Source organism: Haliotis rubra, unplaced genomic scaffold (assembly GCF_003918875.1).
Source record: "Haliotis rubra isolate DU_JTF1 unplaced genomic scaffold, ASM391887v1 Scf53, whole genome shotgun sequence".
Classification (NCBI taxonomy): domain Eukaryota; kingdom Metazoa; phylum Mollusca; class Gastropoda; order Lepetellida; family Haliotidae; genus Haliotis; species Haliotis rubra.
Window position 1 is genome coordinate 586,268 of NW_025767224.1, and position 20,241 is coordinate 606,508.

General features: G+C 42.5%; 1 protein-coding gene across 3 annotated transcripts in view; it reads right to left on the reverse strand.

Moving 5' to 3' along the window:
• Window positions 1–20,241, reverse strand: part of LOC124252951 (perlustrin-like protein) — a 28,437-nt gene extending 8,196 nt beyond the window's left edge. The window contains exons 1-3 of one of the 3 annotated variants that reach the window (XM_046686643.1): window positions 19,955–20,241; window positions 1,748–1,820; window positions 310–403 (exon numbers count right to left, since the gene is read on the reverse strand). In XM_046686643.1, the coding sequence (XP_046542599.1) occupies window positions 392–403; window positions 1,748–1,820; window positions 19,955–20,169 (300 nt within the window). In that variant the 5' untranslated portion in view covers window positions 20,170–20,241 and the 3' untranslated portion in view covers window positions 310–391. Of the gene's footprint in view, window positions 1–309; window positions 404–1,747; window positions 1,821–3,012; window positions 3,282–19,954 lie in introns of those variants that run through there. The other 2 variants (XM_046686642.1, XM_046686641.1) reach the window with 2 other exon arrangements.

The following is a 20,241-nucleotide window of genomic DNA, read 5'->3' on the forward strand; positions in this document are numbered from 1 at the left end:
TTGTACGTAGAAGAGACCGAACTCTGCGCACAGCAATTCAGCAGCAACTAGGCTATTCACTGCTTTGGTTGAGAATAACTCTCGTTTGTGATTGAATTGTGCGCGTGACTGTGTGTTTTTCTGATGCTAATCATACATTTACAAAACACTCGCATCACAAGTTGGTAGAACCTACCTAAGGTGTCGCTTTATATAGGATTCAAGGTCATTGTTGTAAATAAAATAATAATAATGTACAAATTTATATAGCGCCTATTTGATGTGCAGCTACATCACTCTAAGGCGCTTAAATAAGAACTAACAGTAGAGTTTTGCGGTAAAGAACTTATTTATTCTTCGTGCAGCTCCCGTATGTACGGAGAGGTGGACAATTGCGGCCGGAGCTCCAGGCCTAGCCCTTCATCTGCAATAGGGAATACAGCAAGTGTTTATGTCATCTATGAAACAGGGAATAAAGCCAGTGTTTATGTGATCTGGAACAGGGAATAAAGCCAGTGTTTATGTCATCTGGAACAGGGAATAAAGCCAGTGTTTATGTCATCTGTGGAACAGGGAATAAAGCCAGTGTTTATGTCATCTGTGGAACAGGGAATAAAGCCAGTGTTTATGTCATCTGTGGAACAGGGAATAAAGCCAGTGTTTATGTCATCTGTGGAACAGGGAATACAGCAAGTGTTTATGTCATCTGTGGAACAGGGAATACAGCAAGTGTTTATGTCATCTATGGAACAGGGAATAAAGCAAGTGTTTATGTCATCTATGGAACAGGGAATAAAGCCAGTGTTTATGTCATCTAGGAACAGGGTGATTCCATGTAAGGGGGACTCTACAGACCAGGTTTGGTGATCAGGTGGAGAGGTGGATGTTGGACATGTGGTGGCGACATCTTCCAGGGATAAGTGAAACGTTTGATATCTTAAGTTGTTTGCACACACTTCCAATGCTTACATGCCGCATGTTGTTGGAGTTTCTCCACTTGTCTTATGTGAGCGTCAGATGAACTTGTCGAACGTGGGCGTCTGATATGAGCCTTTTAATGTGGGCATCTGATGGACTTGTCTAATGGGAGCTTCAGATCAACTTGTCGAATGTGAACGTGAGATGAATTTGTCGATTGTGAGGATGAGATGAACTTGTCTAATGTGAGCGTCTGATGAACTTGTCTAATGAGAGCTTCTGATGGACATGTCTAATGTGAGCTTCAGATCAACTTGTCGAATGTGAGCGTCTGATAGACTTGTCCAATGTAGTATGCGCGTTTGATGAACTTGTATAATGTGAGTGTCTGATGAACTTGTCTAATGTGAGTGTGTGATGAACTTGTCTAATGTGGGCGTTTGATGAACTTGTCTAATGTGGGTTTCTAATGAACTAATATGGGCGTCAGATATACTCGTCTATTGTGGGCGTTAGATGAATGTGGGTTTTAATGTACTTGTCTAATGAGAGCGTCACATAAACTTGTCTAATGTGTGTGTCTCATGGACTTGTCTAATGTGGGCGTTTGATGAGCTTGTCTAATGTGGGTGTCAGATGAGCTTGTCTAATGTCGGTTTCTAATGAACTTGTCTAATATGGGCGTCAGATGAACGTCTAAATTCACATGTCTAATGTTGGCGTCTCATAGGTATGTTTAAAGGAAGCGTTTCTTATCAAAAAGGGGTTGTCTTTTGACTACAGGGAGGACACCCTGCTTTTGTCTTACTTTTAGCCTCAAAAGATAACGGAAAGATGCACTGATACTCACTGGCGTTTGGCAAATGCTTTTTCCAAACCACCAATACCGTTTTTTTGACTTGCAGACCAGTCCTTGCTCGCACCTAAAACGAAAACGTTGACGGAATGAGTAAAGTTTCAGAATATAGCCAATATCAGTTAAGTGTCCCGTTTCATTTCTCCATAACCGAATAGATGTATCATGTCGGATATTGTCTGTATTCGACCTGACTAATGGTAGGTGATGAAGGGTTTGCATACTGAGATACCCACTGGAAGTTACAAATGAATACCGCACCCCTGATAAGTTCCATGTCTATCCCCTTTATGCCCTACGCCAGGCAAGGTAGTTAGTTAAGTATTTCAGCGTCTCAGACGACTAGAGCCCTTATGCTTTACGGGAATACCTGCAGTATTTTAAGCGTCTCAGACGACAAGACCCCATATGCTTTACTGGAATCCCCGAAGTATTTCAGCGTCTCAGACGACCAGAGCCCTTATGATTTACGGGAATCCCTGAAGTATTTCAACATCTCAGACGACCTGAGCCCTTATGCTTTACGGGAATCCCTGAAGTTTTTTAAGCGTCTCAGACGACCAGAGCCCTTATGATTTACGGGAATCCCTGAAGTATTTCAGCGTCTCAGACGACCAGAGCCCTTATGCTTTACGGGAATCCCTGAAGTATTTTTAGCGTCTCAGACGACCAGAGCCCTTATGCTTTACGGGAATCCCTGAAGTATTTTTAGCGTCTCAGACGACCAGAGCCCTTATGCTTTATGGGAATCCCAGAAGTATTTTTAGCGTCTCAGACTACCAGACCCCTTATGCTTTACGGGAATCCCTGAAGTATTTCAGCGTCTCCGACCACCAGAGCCCTTATGCTTTACGGGAATCCCTGAAGTATTTTTAGCGTCTCAGACGACCAGAGCCCTTATGCTTTACGGGAATCCCTGAACTATTTTTAGCGTCTCAGACGACCAGACCCCATATGCTTTACGGGAATCCCTGAAGTATTTCAGCGTCTCAGACGACCAGAGCCGTTATGCTTCACAGAAATCCCCGAAGTATTACAGCGTCTCAGACGACCTGAGCCCTTATGCTTCAAGGCAATCCCTGAAGTATTTGAGCGTCTCAGACGACCAGAGCCCTTATACTTTACGGAAATCCCAAAAGTATTTCAGCGTCTCAGACGACCAGAGCGCTTATGATCCCCGAAGTGATCACAGTAGCAAAAGCTGGCAAGGTAAGTCTGAAACTTCTGCCGTTCAAGCAAACAATAAAAGTGAAACATGCTGTTTAAAATAGGAGCACTGCTGATCAGCCTTCTTTGCACAGATCTTGCAGCACCCACATGGCGCTGGAGTAGCTTGGCAGGAACTGGGGAGGGGCTTACACCTGACCCTCACAAAACTGCATGGGACACAGGTCAATCCCTCCACTCGGGGAAGGGACATGAGGAGTAGGGCGGTGCACACCCCCACAGTCAGGACTACCAGGTATACGTTCATCTTGGACTGGATGCGGCAGACTGAAGTACGGCGAGGTAGCCAGCTGCATCTATAGCCCTGGGTGACTAGATCTGACAAGGGATGAGGTGTGACGCTTGGGTGTGAGAATCTATTAATGTACGATGTGGTTTAGCCATGGCAGCTGTGCCATGTGCCATCGTGGGTCTGAATCAACGATGACGTTAATCACGCCCCCTCCATTGTAGATATGGTTACACATGGTATCGACTCCCTCAACAACACTCTTCACTGATTGGTTACAATTGTTAAATAAGCAACGATGGGGGCTCCTCTGTCGTAATACAATCTAGCCATTTGTATCTGTCACGTACTTGTTACAGTATTAATGGCTACAGTTAGTATGGATCGTGTCACTGTGAGTAATGATAAATACTTCAGCCATTAGCTGTAAATTCTTATGGTCGAGGGTTAGATACAAAGCATTGTGTGGTATGGTTTGGATAATGATACTTGTGGCTTCGGAAACAGATGCTGACTTAATATAACTTCAACTGAATTAGCATACTGGTTTCAGGTTGCAAATTATTTATTTGCTTTAACTGAATAAATGACATCACCGACAATTATGACAATGTTTTCCTTCTATTTGAAAGTTTTTGAAGTGAGAGTACTTAGCGTCCTGTAAGTTTAGATTAGTTTATAGAAATCTTCCATACTTGAATCTGAAGTTAAGAATATCATTTGGTGTCTTGGGGTAAAAAAGAAATGTCATGACAGAACAATCTGTTCAAACCGTCAAAATAACACACCCAAAAACCCGACAATTTGGTAAGCTTAGCGAACAAAGGTGCAAGATTCACACTGTGATTCACATAACATTAATCAAAACAAATCTGTTTCTCAAAATACCCAGAACAAACGTTTCCAGTGATCTAACTTCAAGAACATGTAGGAAAATTACCCTGGAATTTGTTGATATACTTAAATTGTTATCGAGCTTGTGATGAATCTTGGAAATTCCACTCCACCAGCTCAAACATCGAACCAGTCCAGTTAGATAGACATCATTCACTGTAATCACTTTGGTGTAAATTTGACTTAAAATATTCATACCAGTTCCAGCTGAATGTTCATTACATTAGCACTATAACCAAAATGAATTTAATTGTAATTTCTTGAAATGAGACCAACAGAATAAATAGCAACTATTTCTGTTTCAATAACAAGATTTTGCAATTTCATCAGCAAAAATATACGTCAGGTACTAGATATGTTAAATCTGGTGAGACATTTTGGTTCAAAGTATCCGTCCACAAAGTATTTTATATGCCTAATAAACGCCGAAGAAAATTTTGAGGACTATTTATTTTCTACGGTTACAGGTCAGCAAAACAAGCCTGAGGGCGGGTGTCAAACTTAAAGTCTGTAATACGATGGAAACAGTATATGAACACAATGCATAGTCACATGAAGTCACTGCATGCTGCCAGATTCTAGCTGCGTAGGTGAAATAGTAATGACGCTGTGATTGTTTTTGTAAATTCATGTGTGTAAGATTCAATCCAATATGGCCGCCAAACGACGCCGTTTTTGATAAGCATCTAAGAACACAGAATGTTAAACATTGTACGTTTATGCATTGTACCAATTTTCATGTCTTTTTGTGCAGAATCGGAGCAGCTAAGCTGTTTCTAGATTAGTGTCACCAGAATGGGCCGAAATCCAATATGGCCGCCAAACGATTCACATTTTGACATGCACCAAAGAACAAAAACCGTTCAGCGCATCAAGTTATTGCATGCTGCCAGATTCTAGCTGCGTAGTTGAAATAGTAATGACGCTGCGATTCTTTAAAGATACAGTTTAATAAAAAAATAAACAACAAAACCAAAAATCTAGATATCCGTAACTAATCAAGATATCGCAACGTAGCTCGAGGATGTTCATATTTGAGGTATATACTCTATATGTGCAAATGTGCAAAGTTCTTGACATCATACATTCAGAGTTATGGATTGCAGAAATGCCTACCCGTCAAAAACGTGAAATTTCCTTAAATCCAATATGGCGGCCAAACGGTGCCTCGTAGCCCCATGGATCCTCAGTTGAAATTGAAGGTAATCGGATTCCAGACCTGCTCCAGAAATTTGGTAGTCATCGGACTTGTAGTTTCGGAGATTATTGCTTTGGAAATTGAAAATTTTGAATTAATTTTGAATTATCTCCCCTTTGCTATTGGGCCTGGAGGCTTGAGATTTTTGCAGAAACGACTTCAGGACTGTCGGCACCATGGTAATTTTTTTCAAACGATTCTGTCCAGCGGTGTTTTTTGTAGGGCTGGTACAAAATACGGCGGAATAATAAATAATAAAAACATTAACGACTCCAATAGGTCTCCTACCTTGTGGCAAGGAGCCCTAATAATCTGATGCATAATAGATACATGAAGTAAACTGTATTGATAAGATCAACGAAATCAACATTTAAGTGAATTGTCACAAAACCACCGATAAACCCGTGAAGATCCGGGTTAAAATTGATCTTCAGTAACCCATGCTTGTCGTAAGAGGCGACTAACGGGATCAGTGGTTAGGCTCACTGACTTGGTTGACACATGTCATCGGTTCCCAATTGCGTAGATCGATGCTGATGATGTTGATCACTGGATTGTCTGGTCCAGACTCGATTATTTACAGACCGCCGCCATATAGTTGGAATATGGCTGAGTGCGGCGTTAAACAACAATCAATCAACCAGCCAACAACCGCTATTGACATGTCAAGAGCAGGAATCCCATAATCTCTCCGGCGCACAGAAAAAGATCGTCGTCTGATGACGTCACATGGGATACGTCGCCATTCTTCTCGTAGGGACTGGATCAGTTCTTGTCGGTTGGCTAAAGGATGTTGTAAGTGTCGAATACGATGATACACGTCAACAGTGCATCAGGTTTGTTGCAGCAGCAAAGGAGCAACCACAGTTCTGCGACTGTAGACATTCATGGCTCCGATCTGTTTTGTTTGTTTGTTTGTTTTTTAACGCCATACTCATCAATATTCCAGCTGTATGACGGCTGTCTGTAAATAATCAAGTCTGGACCAAACAATCCAATGACTGACATAATGGGCATCGATCTACGCAACTGGGATACGATCCTCCCATCTGTATCCTACTCAGGGCCCGCTCGCGTTGATCGGCTTGTCAGAGGTTTTTTTTCCAGCAGTGTGGGGTTTCCTCTCGAACATTGTAAACATCCTAATTATCACAGAGAACGCCGGGTCTTAGCCGGGACTGTGAGGCTTGATAGGTGTAAACAAATGACATACCAAGACCTTCATTAATTCGTGAATTTCCCCTACATCAAACAGACACATTCACTATTTCTATACAGAAGATTCAGCGTGCTTGACTAATAGATACGCTTCATAAACTACTGTGACACTTAACTCACTCAAGTTGCCATGCTCACATCAGGACAATCATTGCCAGAGGACACGTTTTCTTTTTTCGAGGATGCCACACTGAGGGTTGTAGAACGAGTAATAACCTTTTGTGATTTAACACATGAGTGAAGTGGTAGCAGATGTTGCCGTCACCTCGCTCAGAGCAGTGACACATTTCAAACAGTGTGTATCCGGGAACAACAATAAATCGTCACATGGTTTGTTTCCAGCGGACAGAATATATACACGTGGTCATTAATTAAGCATTAACTGAATCCAAGGACATGTATATACATTTTGGTTAATACAGGCGATCATTTCCAAACATACTGGGATTCACACGTAAAGCACGTTCATCACACAATATCTCAAAAGCTATGGGTTGTATGTTCACGTGCTGCGAAGGTGCCAAGCACGGATATAAATTTTGTGCACTTCAGTTTTCTGAGCTGATATACCCGTGAAGATCCGGGTTAGAATTGATCTTCAGTAACCCATGCTTGTCGTAAAAGGCGACTAACGGGATCGGGTGGTCAGGCTCATCGTATCCCAATTGCGTAGTTCGATGTTCATTGGTGTTGATCACTGGATTGTCTGGTCCAGAATCGATTATTTACAGACCGCGGCCATATACCTGGATTTGCTGAGTGAGGCGTAAAACTAAACTCACTCACTTAATCACTCTCAGCTGATTTATTAGACGACGTTTACTTGATATGCCAGACGATGGCAAGTTATTGAAAATACACGATTGCAAGTTATTGGCGTGCAGGGATGTAGCAGCATCTGTGTTGAATGTTAACCACATGCTTCTCAGTCGACATGTGGGTAAGCACGTGGACACCGGTCAACCGTCCAAGACCGAAGAACACCCCAAACGGTGATGACTGAGTCCTAATTCGTCTGGCAAGACGCAGTGAAGAGTGGGGGTCCATCTCTCCTCCAGTTCCATCAGAAGGAGCATGCGTGCTGCTCAGACGTCATGAAGAGTGGGAATCCGACTCTCCACCAGTACCATCAGAAGGAGGCTACGGGCTGCTCAGACGTCCTGAGCTGTGGGAGTCCGGCTCTCCACCAGCACCATCAGGAGGAGATTGCGGGCTGATCAGACGTCCTGAAGAGTGGGAGTCCTACTCTCCACCAGTACCATCAGAAGGAGACTGCGGGCTGCCCACACGGCATGAAGGCTGGGAGTTCAGCTCATGTAAGAGTGCTGCCATCAGGAGTCCAGCTCCACCACCACCAGTACCAGAAGGGAGGCTACCATCAGAAGGAGGGCTGCGGGCTGCTCAGACGTCCTGAAGTGTGGGAGTCCAGCTCTCCACCAGTACCATCAGAGGAGAATGCGGGCTGCTCACACGTCCTGTAGAGTGGGAGTCCGGCCCTCCTAAAGTACCATCAGAAGGAGGCTGCTGGCTGCTCAGACGTTCTGAGGAGTGGGAGTCTGGCTCTCCATCAGTACCATCAGAAGGCAGAAGGAGATTGCAGCCTGCTCAGACGTACTGAAGTGTGGGAGTCCAGCTCTCACCAGTACCATTGGAGGAGAATGCAGGCTGCTCAGACGTCCTGAGGAGTGGGAGTCTGGCTCTCCACCAGTACCATCAGAAGGAGAATGCAGGCTGCTCAGACGTCCTGAGGAGTGGGAGTCTGGCTCTCCACCAGTACCATCAGGAAGAGACTGCGGGCTGATCAGACGTCCTGAAGAGTGGGAATCCGACTCTCCACAAGTACCATCAGAAGGAGATTGCAGCCTGCTCAGACGTACTGAAGTGTTGGAGTCCGACTCTCCACCAGTACCACCAGAAGGAGGCTGCAGGCTGCTCAGACGTCCTGAAGTGTGGCAGTGCAGCTGTCCACCAGTACCATCAGAAGGAGGCTACGGGCTGTTCAGACATCCTGAAGTGTGGGAGTCAAGCTCTCCACCAGTACCATCAGAAGGAGGCTACGGGCTGCTCAGACGTCCTGTAGAGTGGGAGTCCGGCTCTCCACCAGTACCATCGGAAGGAGGCTGCCGGCTGCTCAGACCTCTGAAGAGTGGGAGTCCGTCTCTCCACCAGTACCACCAGAAGGAGACTGCGGGCTGCTCAAACATCCTGAAGTGTGGGAGTCCGGCTCTCCACCAGTACCACCAGAAGGAGACTGCGGGCTGCTCAGACGTCCAGAAGTGTGGCAGTGCAGCTGTCCACCAGTACCATCAGAGGAGACTGCGGGCTGCTCAGACGTCCTGTAGAGTGGAAGTCTGGCTCTTCACCAGTACCACAAGAAGGAGGCTGTGGGCTGCTCAGACGTCATGAAGAGCGGGAGTCCAGCTCTCCACCAGTACCATCAGAAGGAAACTACGGGCTGCTCAGACATCCTGAAGTGTGGGAGTCCGCTCTCCACCAGTACCACCAGAAGGAGGCTGCGGGCTGCTCAGACGTCCTGAAGTGTTGGAGTCCAGCTCTCCACCAGTACCACCAGAAGGGAGGCTGCGGGCTGGGCCTGAAGTGTCTCCTCCACCAGTACTCACTCAGGAGTCCTCCAGCACCAGTACCTTGGAGGAGAATGCGGGCTGCTCACACGTCCTGTAGAGTGGGAGTCTGGTTCTTCACCAGTACCACCAGAAGGAGGCTGTGGGCTACCCAGACGTCATGAAGAGTGGGAGTCCAGCTCTCCACCAGTACCATCAGAAGGAGGCTGCGGGCTGCTCAGACGTCCTGAAGAGTGGGAGTCCGGCTCTCCACCAGTACCATCAGAAGGAGGCTGCGGGCTGCTCAGACGTCCTGAAGTGAGGGAGTCCGGCTCTCCACCAGTACCACCAGAAGGAGACTGCGGGCTGCTCAGACGTCCTGAAGTGTGGCAGTCCAGCTGTCCACCAGTACCATCAGAAGGAGACTGCGGGCTGCTCAGACGTCCTGAAGAGTGGGAGTCTGGCTCTCCACCAGTACCACCAGAAGGAGGCTGCGGGCTGCTCAGACGTCCTGAAGTGTGGGAGTCCAGCTCTCCACCAGTACCATCAGAAGGAAACTACGGGCTGCTCAGACGTCCTGAAGTGTGGGAGTCCGTCTCTCCACCAGTACCACCAGAAGGAGGCTGCGGGCTGTTCAGACGTCCTGAAGTGTTGGAGTCCAGCTCTCACCAGTACCATTGGAGGAGAATGCGGGCTGCTCACACGTCCTGTAGAGTGGGAGTCTGGTTCTTCACCAGTACCACCAGAAGGAGGCTGTGGGCTACCCAGACGTCATGAAGAGTGGGAGTCCAGCTCTCCACCAGTATCATCAGAAGGAGGCTGCGGGCTGCTCAGACGTCCTGAAGAGTGGGAGTCCGGCCCTCCAAAAGTACCATCAGAAGGAGGCTGCTGGCTGCTCACACGTCCTGAAGAGAGAGAGTACTACTCTCCACCAGTACCATCAGAAGGAGGCTGCTGGCTGCTCAGACGTCCTGAAGAGTGGGAGTCCGTCTCTCCACCAGTACCATCAGAAGGAGACTGCGGGCTGCTCAGACGTCATGAAGAGTGGGAATCCGGCTCTCCACCAGTACCATGAGAAGGAGGCTATGGGCTGCTCAGACGTCCTGAAGTATGGCAGTCCGGCTCTCCACCAGTACCATCAGGAGGAGACTGCGGGCTGCTCAGACGTACTGAAGTGTGGGAGTCCGGCTCTCCACCAGGATCATCAGGAGGAGACTGCAGGCTGCTCAGACGTCATGAAGTGTAGTAGTCCAGCTCTTCACCAGTACCACCAGAAGGAGGCTACGGGCTGCTCAGACGTCCTGTAGAGTGGGAGTCCGGCTCTCCACCGGTACCATCGGAAGGAGGCTGCCGGCTGCTCAGACCTCTGAAGAGTGGGAGTCCTGCTCTCCACCAGTACCACCAGAAGGAGACTGCGGGCTGCTCAGACATCATGAAGTGTTGGAGTCCGGCTCTCCACCAGTACCATCAGAAGGAGGCTATCGGCTGCTCAGACGTCATGAAGTATGGGAGTCCGGCTCTCCACCAGTACCATCAGGAGGAGACTGCGGGCTGCTCAGACGTACTGAAGTGTGGGAGTCTGGCTCTCCACCAGTACTATCAGGAGGAGGCTACGGGCCGCTCAGACGGCCTGAAGAGTGGGAGTCCGGCTCTCCACCAGTACCACAAGAAGGAGGCTGCGGGTTGTTGGTCTGAGGAAACTGTTCTATCTTTTGCACGTTACCGACAGTAGTTGTCGTGATGGAGACGTCGTAGCAAGGCACTTCACCTGTGGATGATCTATGCAGCTGAACGCTTTGCTGGTGGCTCGGTGATTGTGTGTGACTGGTTCGTATCACTTTCTATGTCATTAAAGTCGCTGAAACGCTCAATAGTCAACGTCCAGGAAGTAATGGGTACTGCTGCTATGCCACATGTTGATAACAATCCCTCTTCCAGTCGTTGGATATTTATGGATGACAATGCTCGACCTAGCCGTTCTCTGTCCATCGTCGCCTATGTGCAGACCAATGCTATAGAAACATTACCATTGCCTGCACAGAGACCCGATGTGAACTCCTGATATCGAACATCTTTGGGGCTATCTTGGACACCAAGTTTGGGCAGGAGACCATCCTGTATAAAATTTGACGCAGGCACTCCATGAGGAAAAGGATTTCGATGATTTCATGGAAGACAATTCCATGCTTGATTGCCAACATGAGGAGGTGACTGAAAAGTCAGATGCCTAACCCGCTTGTGGAAGCGTCTGACTTTGTGTGCTGGCAATTAGGTACCTGACTCTGAGGATGTGGGTTCAAATCACGGATGGGACTCAACCCAACAAAAGTACTAGAATCTAAGAAAGTGTAATCCCAAATATAACATATGTTGCATTGGACCATTTTCTAAATGGCATTGTGTATTCAGAGAGATGACATCATCTTGCCATAGTCCTTCCGAGATAATTACATTCAATCATTCGACAAATTTACAGAAACTCTTTCACAGATGAGTTATTTGGATGAGTAATCTTGCTTGACAGTATTTATTTATTTATTTATTTGGTATCGATGAACCCAGGGTACACTATATAAGTGTTACTATATAGTATCAGTGTCTCAACTTATATTGTATCATTGTTTTAACCTTATATAGTATCAGTGTCTCAACTTATATTGTATCATTGCTTTAACCTTATATTGTATCATTGTTTTAACCTTATATAGCATCAGTGTCTCAACTTATATTGTATCATTGCTTTAACCATATATTGTATCATTGTCTCAACTTATATTGTATCATTGTTTCAACCTTATATTGTATTATTGTTTTAACCTTTATATTTTATCATTGTTTTAACCTTTTATTGTATCACTGTCTTAACCTTATATTGTATCATTGCTTTAACCTTATGTTGTATCATTGTTTTAACCTTATATTGTATCACTGTCTTAACCTTATATTGTATCATTGTTTCAACCTTATATTGTATTATTGTTTTAACCTTATATTGTATCAGTGTCTCAACTTATATTGTATCATTGTTTTAACCTTATATTGTATCATTGTCTCAACTTATATTGTATCATTGTTTTAACCTTATATTGTATCATTGTTTTAACCTTATACAGCATCAGTGTCTCAACTTATATTGTATCATTGCTTTAACCTTATATTGTATCATTGTTTTAACCTTATATAGCATCAGTGTCTCAACTTATATTGTATCATTGCTTTAACCTTATATTGTATCATTGTTTTAACCTTATATTGTATCATTGTCTCAACTTATATTGTATCATTGTTTTAACCTTATATTGTATCATTGTTTCAACCTTATATTGTATTATTGTTTCAACCTTATATTGTATCATTGTTTTAACCTTATATTGTATCATTGTTTCAACCTTATATTGTATCATTGTCTCAACTTATATTGTATCATTGCTTTAACCTTATATTGTATCATATCAACCTTATATTGTATCATTGTTTTAACCTTATATTGTATCATTGTTTTAACCTTATATAGCATCAGTGTCTCAACTTATATTGTATCATTGCTTTAACCTTATATTGTATCATTGTTTTAACCTTATATTGTATCATTGTCTCAACTTATATATTGTATCATTGTTTTAACCTTATATTGTATCATTGTTTTAACCTTATATAGCATCAGTGTCTCAACTTATATTGTATCATTGCTTTAACCTTATATTGTATCATTGTTTTAACCTTATATAGCATCAGTGTCTCAACTTATATTGTATCATTGTTTTAACCTTATATTGTATCATTGTCTCAACCTTGATATTGTATTATTGTTTTAACCTTGTATTGTATCATTGCTTTAACCTTATATTGTATTATAGCTAAAACACATGGAATTAACATGAAACGGCCCTCCCATTAGTGGGTGCGTCGGTTCATTCGACATTGGCTTTGGGCTGGCAGATGTTCTGTGTCAAACAAGTCAAAGCAACCCGAATTCCCGCTTTAAATAGCAGTGATATTGGCTTTCTTGCTGGTGCTAACCTTAACAATTGCACTATTAACGCTGTTGTTGGACCAAGACCGAACACTGACATAGTTTGACATGTTGCAGGCTATGGTCTTGTCAAAGGCCAAGGTCGAATATCGTCACTTTCTGTTGTGACGTCACTTGAATTGTTCGATGACGTTATTGCATTCGGTCAGTCAACCCCGTCAGAGGTTGGTTTTGAGTAAACTCACAGTCAAATTCCTTCATTGTTTCCTTTTGCTTTTCAACACAAATTCCATGTATTTTAGCAATAATAACGGTAATGCTATTTGAGGGTATTATCATCGCAGTTTTTTTTTCAACTGCCCTCCTTCGTCGGGCAGTTAATGGAAGACCATGGGCTTCTGCAAATGATAATGCCCTCAAAAATAGCATTACCGTTATATCATTGTTTTAACCTTATATTGTATCATTGCTTATACCTTATATTGTATCATTGTTTTAACCTTATATTGTATCACTGTTTTAACCTTATATTGTATCATTGCTTTTACCTTATATTGTATCATTGTTTTAACCTTATATTGTATCACTGTTTTAACCTTATATTGTATCATTGTTTTAACCTTATATTGTATCATTGTTTCAACCTTATAGTGTATCATTGTTTTAACCGTATAGTGTATCATTGTTTCAACCTTATGTGTATCATTGTTTTAACCTTATATTGTATTATAGCTACAGTATATGGAATTATCATGAAACGGCCCTCCCATTATCAAATATTTGCGGGCCGCTGCAAATGATATTGGACCGCTCAACCTTAACGACGGGCCACTATCAGTTCTGTTGTCAAGTGACGTCATAGTGGGTGCGTGGGCTTACGGTTCATTCGTCATTGGCTTTGGATTGGCAGATATTCTATGTCAAACAAGTCAAAGCAACCCGAATTCCCGCTTTAAATAGCGGTAATAATGGCTTTCTTTCTGGTGCTAACCTTAACAATTGCACTACTACCGTTGTTGCTTGATCAAAACCGAACACTGACACAGTTTGACATGTTGCAGGCTGTGGTCTTGTCAAAGGCCAAGGTCGAAATCATCACTTTCTGTTGTGACGTCACTTGAATTGTTCGATGACGTAATTGCATTTCGGGCAGTCAACCCCGTCAGAAGTTGGTTTTGAGTAAACTTACAGTCAAATTCCTTCATTGTTTCCGTTTTCTTTTCAACACAGATTCCATGTATTTTAGCAATAATAACGGTAAGGCTATTTTTGAGGGCATTATCATTTGCAGAAGCCCGAGGTCTTCCATTAACTGCCCGACGAAGGAATATAAAACCTTATATTGTATCATTGTTTTAACCATATATTGTATCATTGTTTCAACGTTATATTGTATCATTGTTTTAACCTTTATATTGTATCATTGTTTTAATCTTATATTGTATCATTATAGTACCTCCCTTGAGTGAGAAAGTCGGGCAGTGTTTGTTGTCTGAGGTTTTAAGAATATTAACATGTTTCTGTATTAACCAGGGTCAGTATACTGCCCAGATGTATGTGTATGGTGTAAACATACCAAGTCAGCAAAATTGGCATTTCTACAGTTTGGAGAGCACGGATTGGATGTTTCGTTCAACCTGCCTCACACGGTGGGGGACGAGTCGTCAGCCATTACAATGGATCAACGACGTGGAGCAGTGGACTTTTTGTTACCATGTGTGTTCTGCTCAGTATTGTGTGTGTTGGAAACACAGTTTGTCAGATATGCTCTGCTGATATAAGCACCCTTTTTATCAGACTTGTGTATACTGAATATGTCCATTGTAGTAACCTCGAAAATGTGAGACAACAAGTGGGTAACATTCTGCAATTGTCAGTGTGGACCAGTCATGTTGCATTATGTGGAGATGTTGAACTTAAACCAGGGCCTACAGGTGAAGGACAGTGATGGTTATTCAAAAGGATATATTATCAGAATTAAAATAATTTAAGACTGACATGAAGAAAGAAATATATGAACTAAAGATGGAGACACGGAGAATTAACACGACCCTAGCTGAGGTGCAACGAGATATAAACAATATTCAGCATCAGCAGGACATAATACAATGTGACATTGTTGAAGTTGCTAACCGCCTAGATCGCCTGGAAGACGTAACCGAGTTGTTAAACCCCGACAATAGAACAGGCCTACTACAGCAGATTGACGCGCTTACTAGTGAAATTGACAGACAGGAGCAGTACAGCAGAAGAAATAACGCAATCATCAACGGTGTGTCAGAGAAGGAGAATGAGACTTCCCTCGTATGTAAGAAGTATGTTTGCGATATACTCAACGACACTGCCGGATAAGAGGACTCACCACTCACACTGATACTATCGTAGCTGCACATCGCCTGGGCTCAACAGGTAAAAGATCACCCAGACCCATGATAGTGAAGTTTATGTACCCAGGGATAAGTCATGGGCGGTCAGTCTGAGACATAAACTGAAATGTATTGGGTATGGGGACTCCAACGGCAAGCTTATCATCAATGACGCTGATGAATCATCTGCTAGCCAGCCAGATAGGCTGTCGGACGGACATAGAGAATACTACATTCGGTCTCATTACATACGAATTATACGAAACTCGTGCCCTTCCTATGGTCGCTTTCGCTCGGTCAGATATCATAGGAAGGACACTCGTTTCGTATAATTCGTATGTAATGAGACCGAGTGTGGTATTTTATTTATTACCCACGTCTTACATGCATTAAATTGACAAAATAGCGTATTTTTTGTTATTTTTATGGCTTCAAACCGAAACCGGTTTCATAAAGAGGTTTGCGGAAGAGTTTTGTACTGTAGTACAATATTTGCATAATGTAACACTGTAAGACGTCACTGCCTTGGTAACCGACGTCACGATGCATGTCAGTTGTCATCGCCTCCTACAGTAAACTACTCCGTAGCACCCCGTTTCTTGGTTTGCAGTTGCTTCATTCGGCTAACATCACTGGTGGAAACATTGCGTTTATGTTTTTCGACGGATATAATGTCTCAGTTCGACTCACAATTAAACAGCGACACGGCAACGATCGCAATGTTTGCATTCCCACAATGCATTTAAGTTGTAGAATGAATGAATTCACGTGTTTTTATGAATGAAAAAATAGTTACGTCAGAATGTGACCTAATTGAGAGGTCATCGGTTATCCAATCAAATCGTTAGAATCTCAGGTCAAGTCGTTACGACACAGGTCAACGCGATACGACACTCGTGTGACGTACGAGATTAGTATGCAACTACCCATACGTTGACAACGTGGGTAATAATGAGCGATACAAACACTCGCCCTCGACTACGAGCCCACCGACAAAGGAAGGGTGGTCAGAATGATAACGGATAGGGGCGTGGCCCCGCCCAGGCGGAATCTTGTATTAGTGTCATTTTTTGGAACATTAATGGACTGTATTCTAAGGTGTGTGATAATGTCTTCTTATCCTTCCTAGCACACCATGACCTTGTGGGACTCACTGAGCCCTGGCATGATCATACTTCTCTTGAAGATGATTTCCCTGAGTATGTGCGTTATAGTGTTCCAGCAGTGAAACTATCCAATGCAGGAAGACTATCAGGCGGCATTCTAGTGTTAGTTAGAAAGAGTATACAAAACTTCATTAAGTTACACAAATGTACTGAGAATGCAATATTGTTAGTGTTTGATAAAGCTATGCTCTCTACAAATAAGGATATACTTATGGCTTGTGTGTACAAACACCCAGAAAGATCTTCATGGTATAACAACAAGCCCACTAAGTGTGGAATACGTATTTTTCAAGAATCATTACTTGACATAATTTAACAGCTGGGCAATGTAGATGTACCGCTAGGTGTGGATTTTAATGCAAGAACAGGTATAGAGTTGGATTACATTTTACATGATATTTCAAGTCATGTTGGTTAGACCATTGCTCATATATACACGATACCCGTAATATATGACGACATTCGCGTGACATGGTGATAAACAAATACTGGCGTTCATTGCTACAGCTCTGTATTTACTTCAATCTCATTATCATGAATGGAAGATGTGGTTCAGATGCAGGTGTGGGTGAATATACTTTTGTTCAGCAGTGGGTACAAGTGCCATTGACTATATTATCACTTCAAGTTCTTTATTCACATGGTGTCACGAATTCGATGTCGTTACGAGGTCAGAGTGTGATCATTTACCTGTACGATGTACGTTTCAGTCACGTGGTATACACGCCACTCCACGCGAGGATGGTAACGTAACACAGGATTTAAAATTGGTTTGACAAAGAGTGCACATTTCTATGACATGAGAAAGACAAACTTTTGGGATGTTTTAGGCATTTTAACGATGTAGCATCGCTACGAATGTATGTCCAATTGTACTTTAAAATCTAAAAAAAAGAGATTACTACGGATCTGTAAAAGATGAATTACTTGCAAATCTGAATAACTCAAAATTGTTCTGGGACACCTTGTGCAGGCTTTCTTCACATAACGATGGACTCGTGGTATACGCATTTCAAAAACATATTTCAGCATACAAATACATTTAATGTCGAATTACATTCTCTTGATCATGATATTGAAGAAAAGATAGTTCAAGACAGCCCTAGTATACTTGACGCTCCTATTACAAGAGATGAGATCTGTGCAGCGATTACTGAACTAAAATCATCTAAGAGTGCTGGGCCTGATCATATCAAAGCAGAATTATTTAAATCCTCACAGGATATTTTAGTTCCCTATATGCAGCTGTTATTCAATGTTCTGTTTCATCGAGCATATTTTCCAGAATCGTGGTGTATGGGCCTTATTGTTCCTATACATAAGAAAGGGGGCACTAGAGTAATTAACAATTACAGAGGTATATCAATTACAAGTATCTTCAGCAAGCTGTACATACACATTCTGAATATTAGACTGGTGCTCTTGCTATGAAAAAATCGTTGAATCGCAAGCGGGGTTTCGCAAAGGTTACAGTATATTGATAACATTTTATCCTACAATCCGTTATTGAACGCTATCTCCCAAAAGAGAGGGGTAAATTGTATGCATGTTTCATAGACTTTTCCAAAGCATTTGACTTTGTGAATAGGGCAAAACTGTGGAATATATTAAGGCTAAGAGGAGTAAGCAGTAAAATGCTAAAATCAATCCAAGCCCTCTATGCAAGTGTTAAAGCGTGTGTCAAATTTAACAATAATTTATCAACATGTTTTGATTGTCCATTGGGTTTGCGACAAGGGTGTATCCTAAGCCCTCTTCTATTTCCCATTCTTATCAATGAACTAGCTTATGAAATCGAAGCATGTTGCGTACCAGGAATTCAGCTTCATCCTGAACTTGTACAGTAATTTCTTCTTTTATTTGCTGATGATGTTGTGTTTATCCCGATACAGTTTTTGTCTACAGAAAAGATGTGATGTCCTAAAGATATTTTGTTCTGAGAATTGTAAATATGGAAAAAAACAAAGGTAATATTTTTCACAAAAGGTGTAAGACTGTCGAAGTATGAAAAATGGTTCTATAATGGTGTACAAAATAGAATGTGTTTCCTGGTACAAATATCAAGGTATATTATTCAGTAGGTCATTTGTGTGGACCAACCACATAGAAAATGTATGTCTGCAGGCCAAACAATGTTTTTTTGGTATTTTTAAATCTCGGTTTAAGCCATTACCTTTTGACTTGTTCTTTAAGATTTTCGACACCAAAGTTTGCCCAATTATATTATATGGTGCAGAAATATGGGGACTGAATGTTGTTAACGAAACAGAAGTTATACATGTAGCAGCTTGTAAACGATTTCTTGGAATTAAATCCTCTGTTTCAGCGCACGTTGTGCGAGGCGAATGTGGAAGATATCCATTGTATATTTATACCATCAAAAGGGCTATTAAGTATTGGTGTAAAATATTAAAAATGAGCGTTATGTAAAGAAATGTTATAATATGCTTGTACAAATGGAAAGTAATGGTTGCAAGAGCTGGGCATCTAGGATAAAGCGTACATTAGAAGAATATGGATTTGGATTTGTTTGGCAAGAACAGATGGTTCGAAGTGAATCGCTATTTATAAATGAATTTCGGGGTAGACTCAAAGTTTATGATCAACAAGACTGGCATTCTGCACAAATACAAGGCACAAAAACATTTGGATACTCGTTGTTTAAACCTATGTTCGGTGTTGAATCGTATATCTTCACAATTAGCTATTTTAAACATAGAAGTGCTCTTGCTCAGTTTAGATCGGGGTCTCATAAACCACGAATAGAAACTGGCAGGTATATTGGAGAGGCTAGAAATGACAGATTATGTAATATCTGTAAACTGCCGTATATAGAAGATGAATATCATTTCTTGCTCAGTTGTAATAAATATTAAGCATTGCGGCGTCTGCACATCCCTTTACAATTTTATACATATCCAACAATCCAAAAATTTAATACGCTTCTGCAATCATCAAATGCAATCATCTAAGCTTATTATATATATATTACCTATTAATGTTTTGGTTTCAACTTTGGACTCAACACGTAACAACGTCATATAGTATCAGTGTCTTACCCGCGTAGAATATCAGTTTTACAATCTCAGATAACATTGATCAGTGTTATAACGTTATATATCATCAGTGGTAATACCTTAATTATTATGAGTGTTTTTGCGTTATGTCCTATCCTTACATTCTATCAGTGTTAGATGTATAATTTCAGGGTTATAACCACATATAGTATAGGTGACCTGCAGCATCTTAGACAACCAACGCTCTTATGGTGTTTTTGGAGGAAAATCTCCAAAGCGGTCATAGTGTAAAAAATTGGATCGGAAGAAAGAAACTTCTGCCGTTTAAGAAAACAATCAAAGTGAAACATACGGTTTAAAAAAGGAGCACTGCTGACCAGCTTTCCCTGCACAGATGTTGCAGCACCCACATGGCGCTCGAGTAGCTTGGCAGGAACTGGGGAGGGGCTTACATCTGACCCTCACCGAACTGCATCCGACACACCTTAATCCCTCCACTCGGGGAAGGGACATGAGGAGTAGGGCGGCGCTCACCCCAACAGTCAGGACTACCAGGTATACGTTCATCTTGGACTGGATGCGGCAGACTGAAGTACGGCGAGGTAGCCAGCTGTATCTATAGCTTTGGGTGGCTAGATC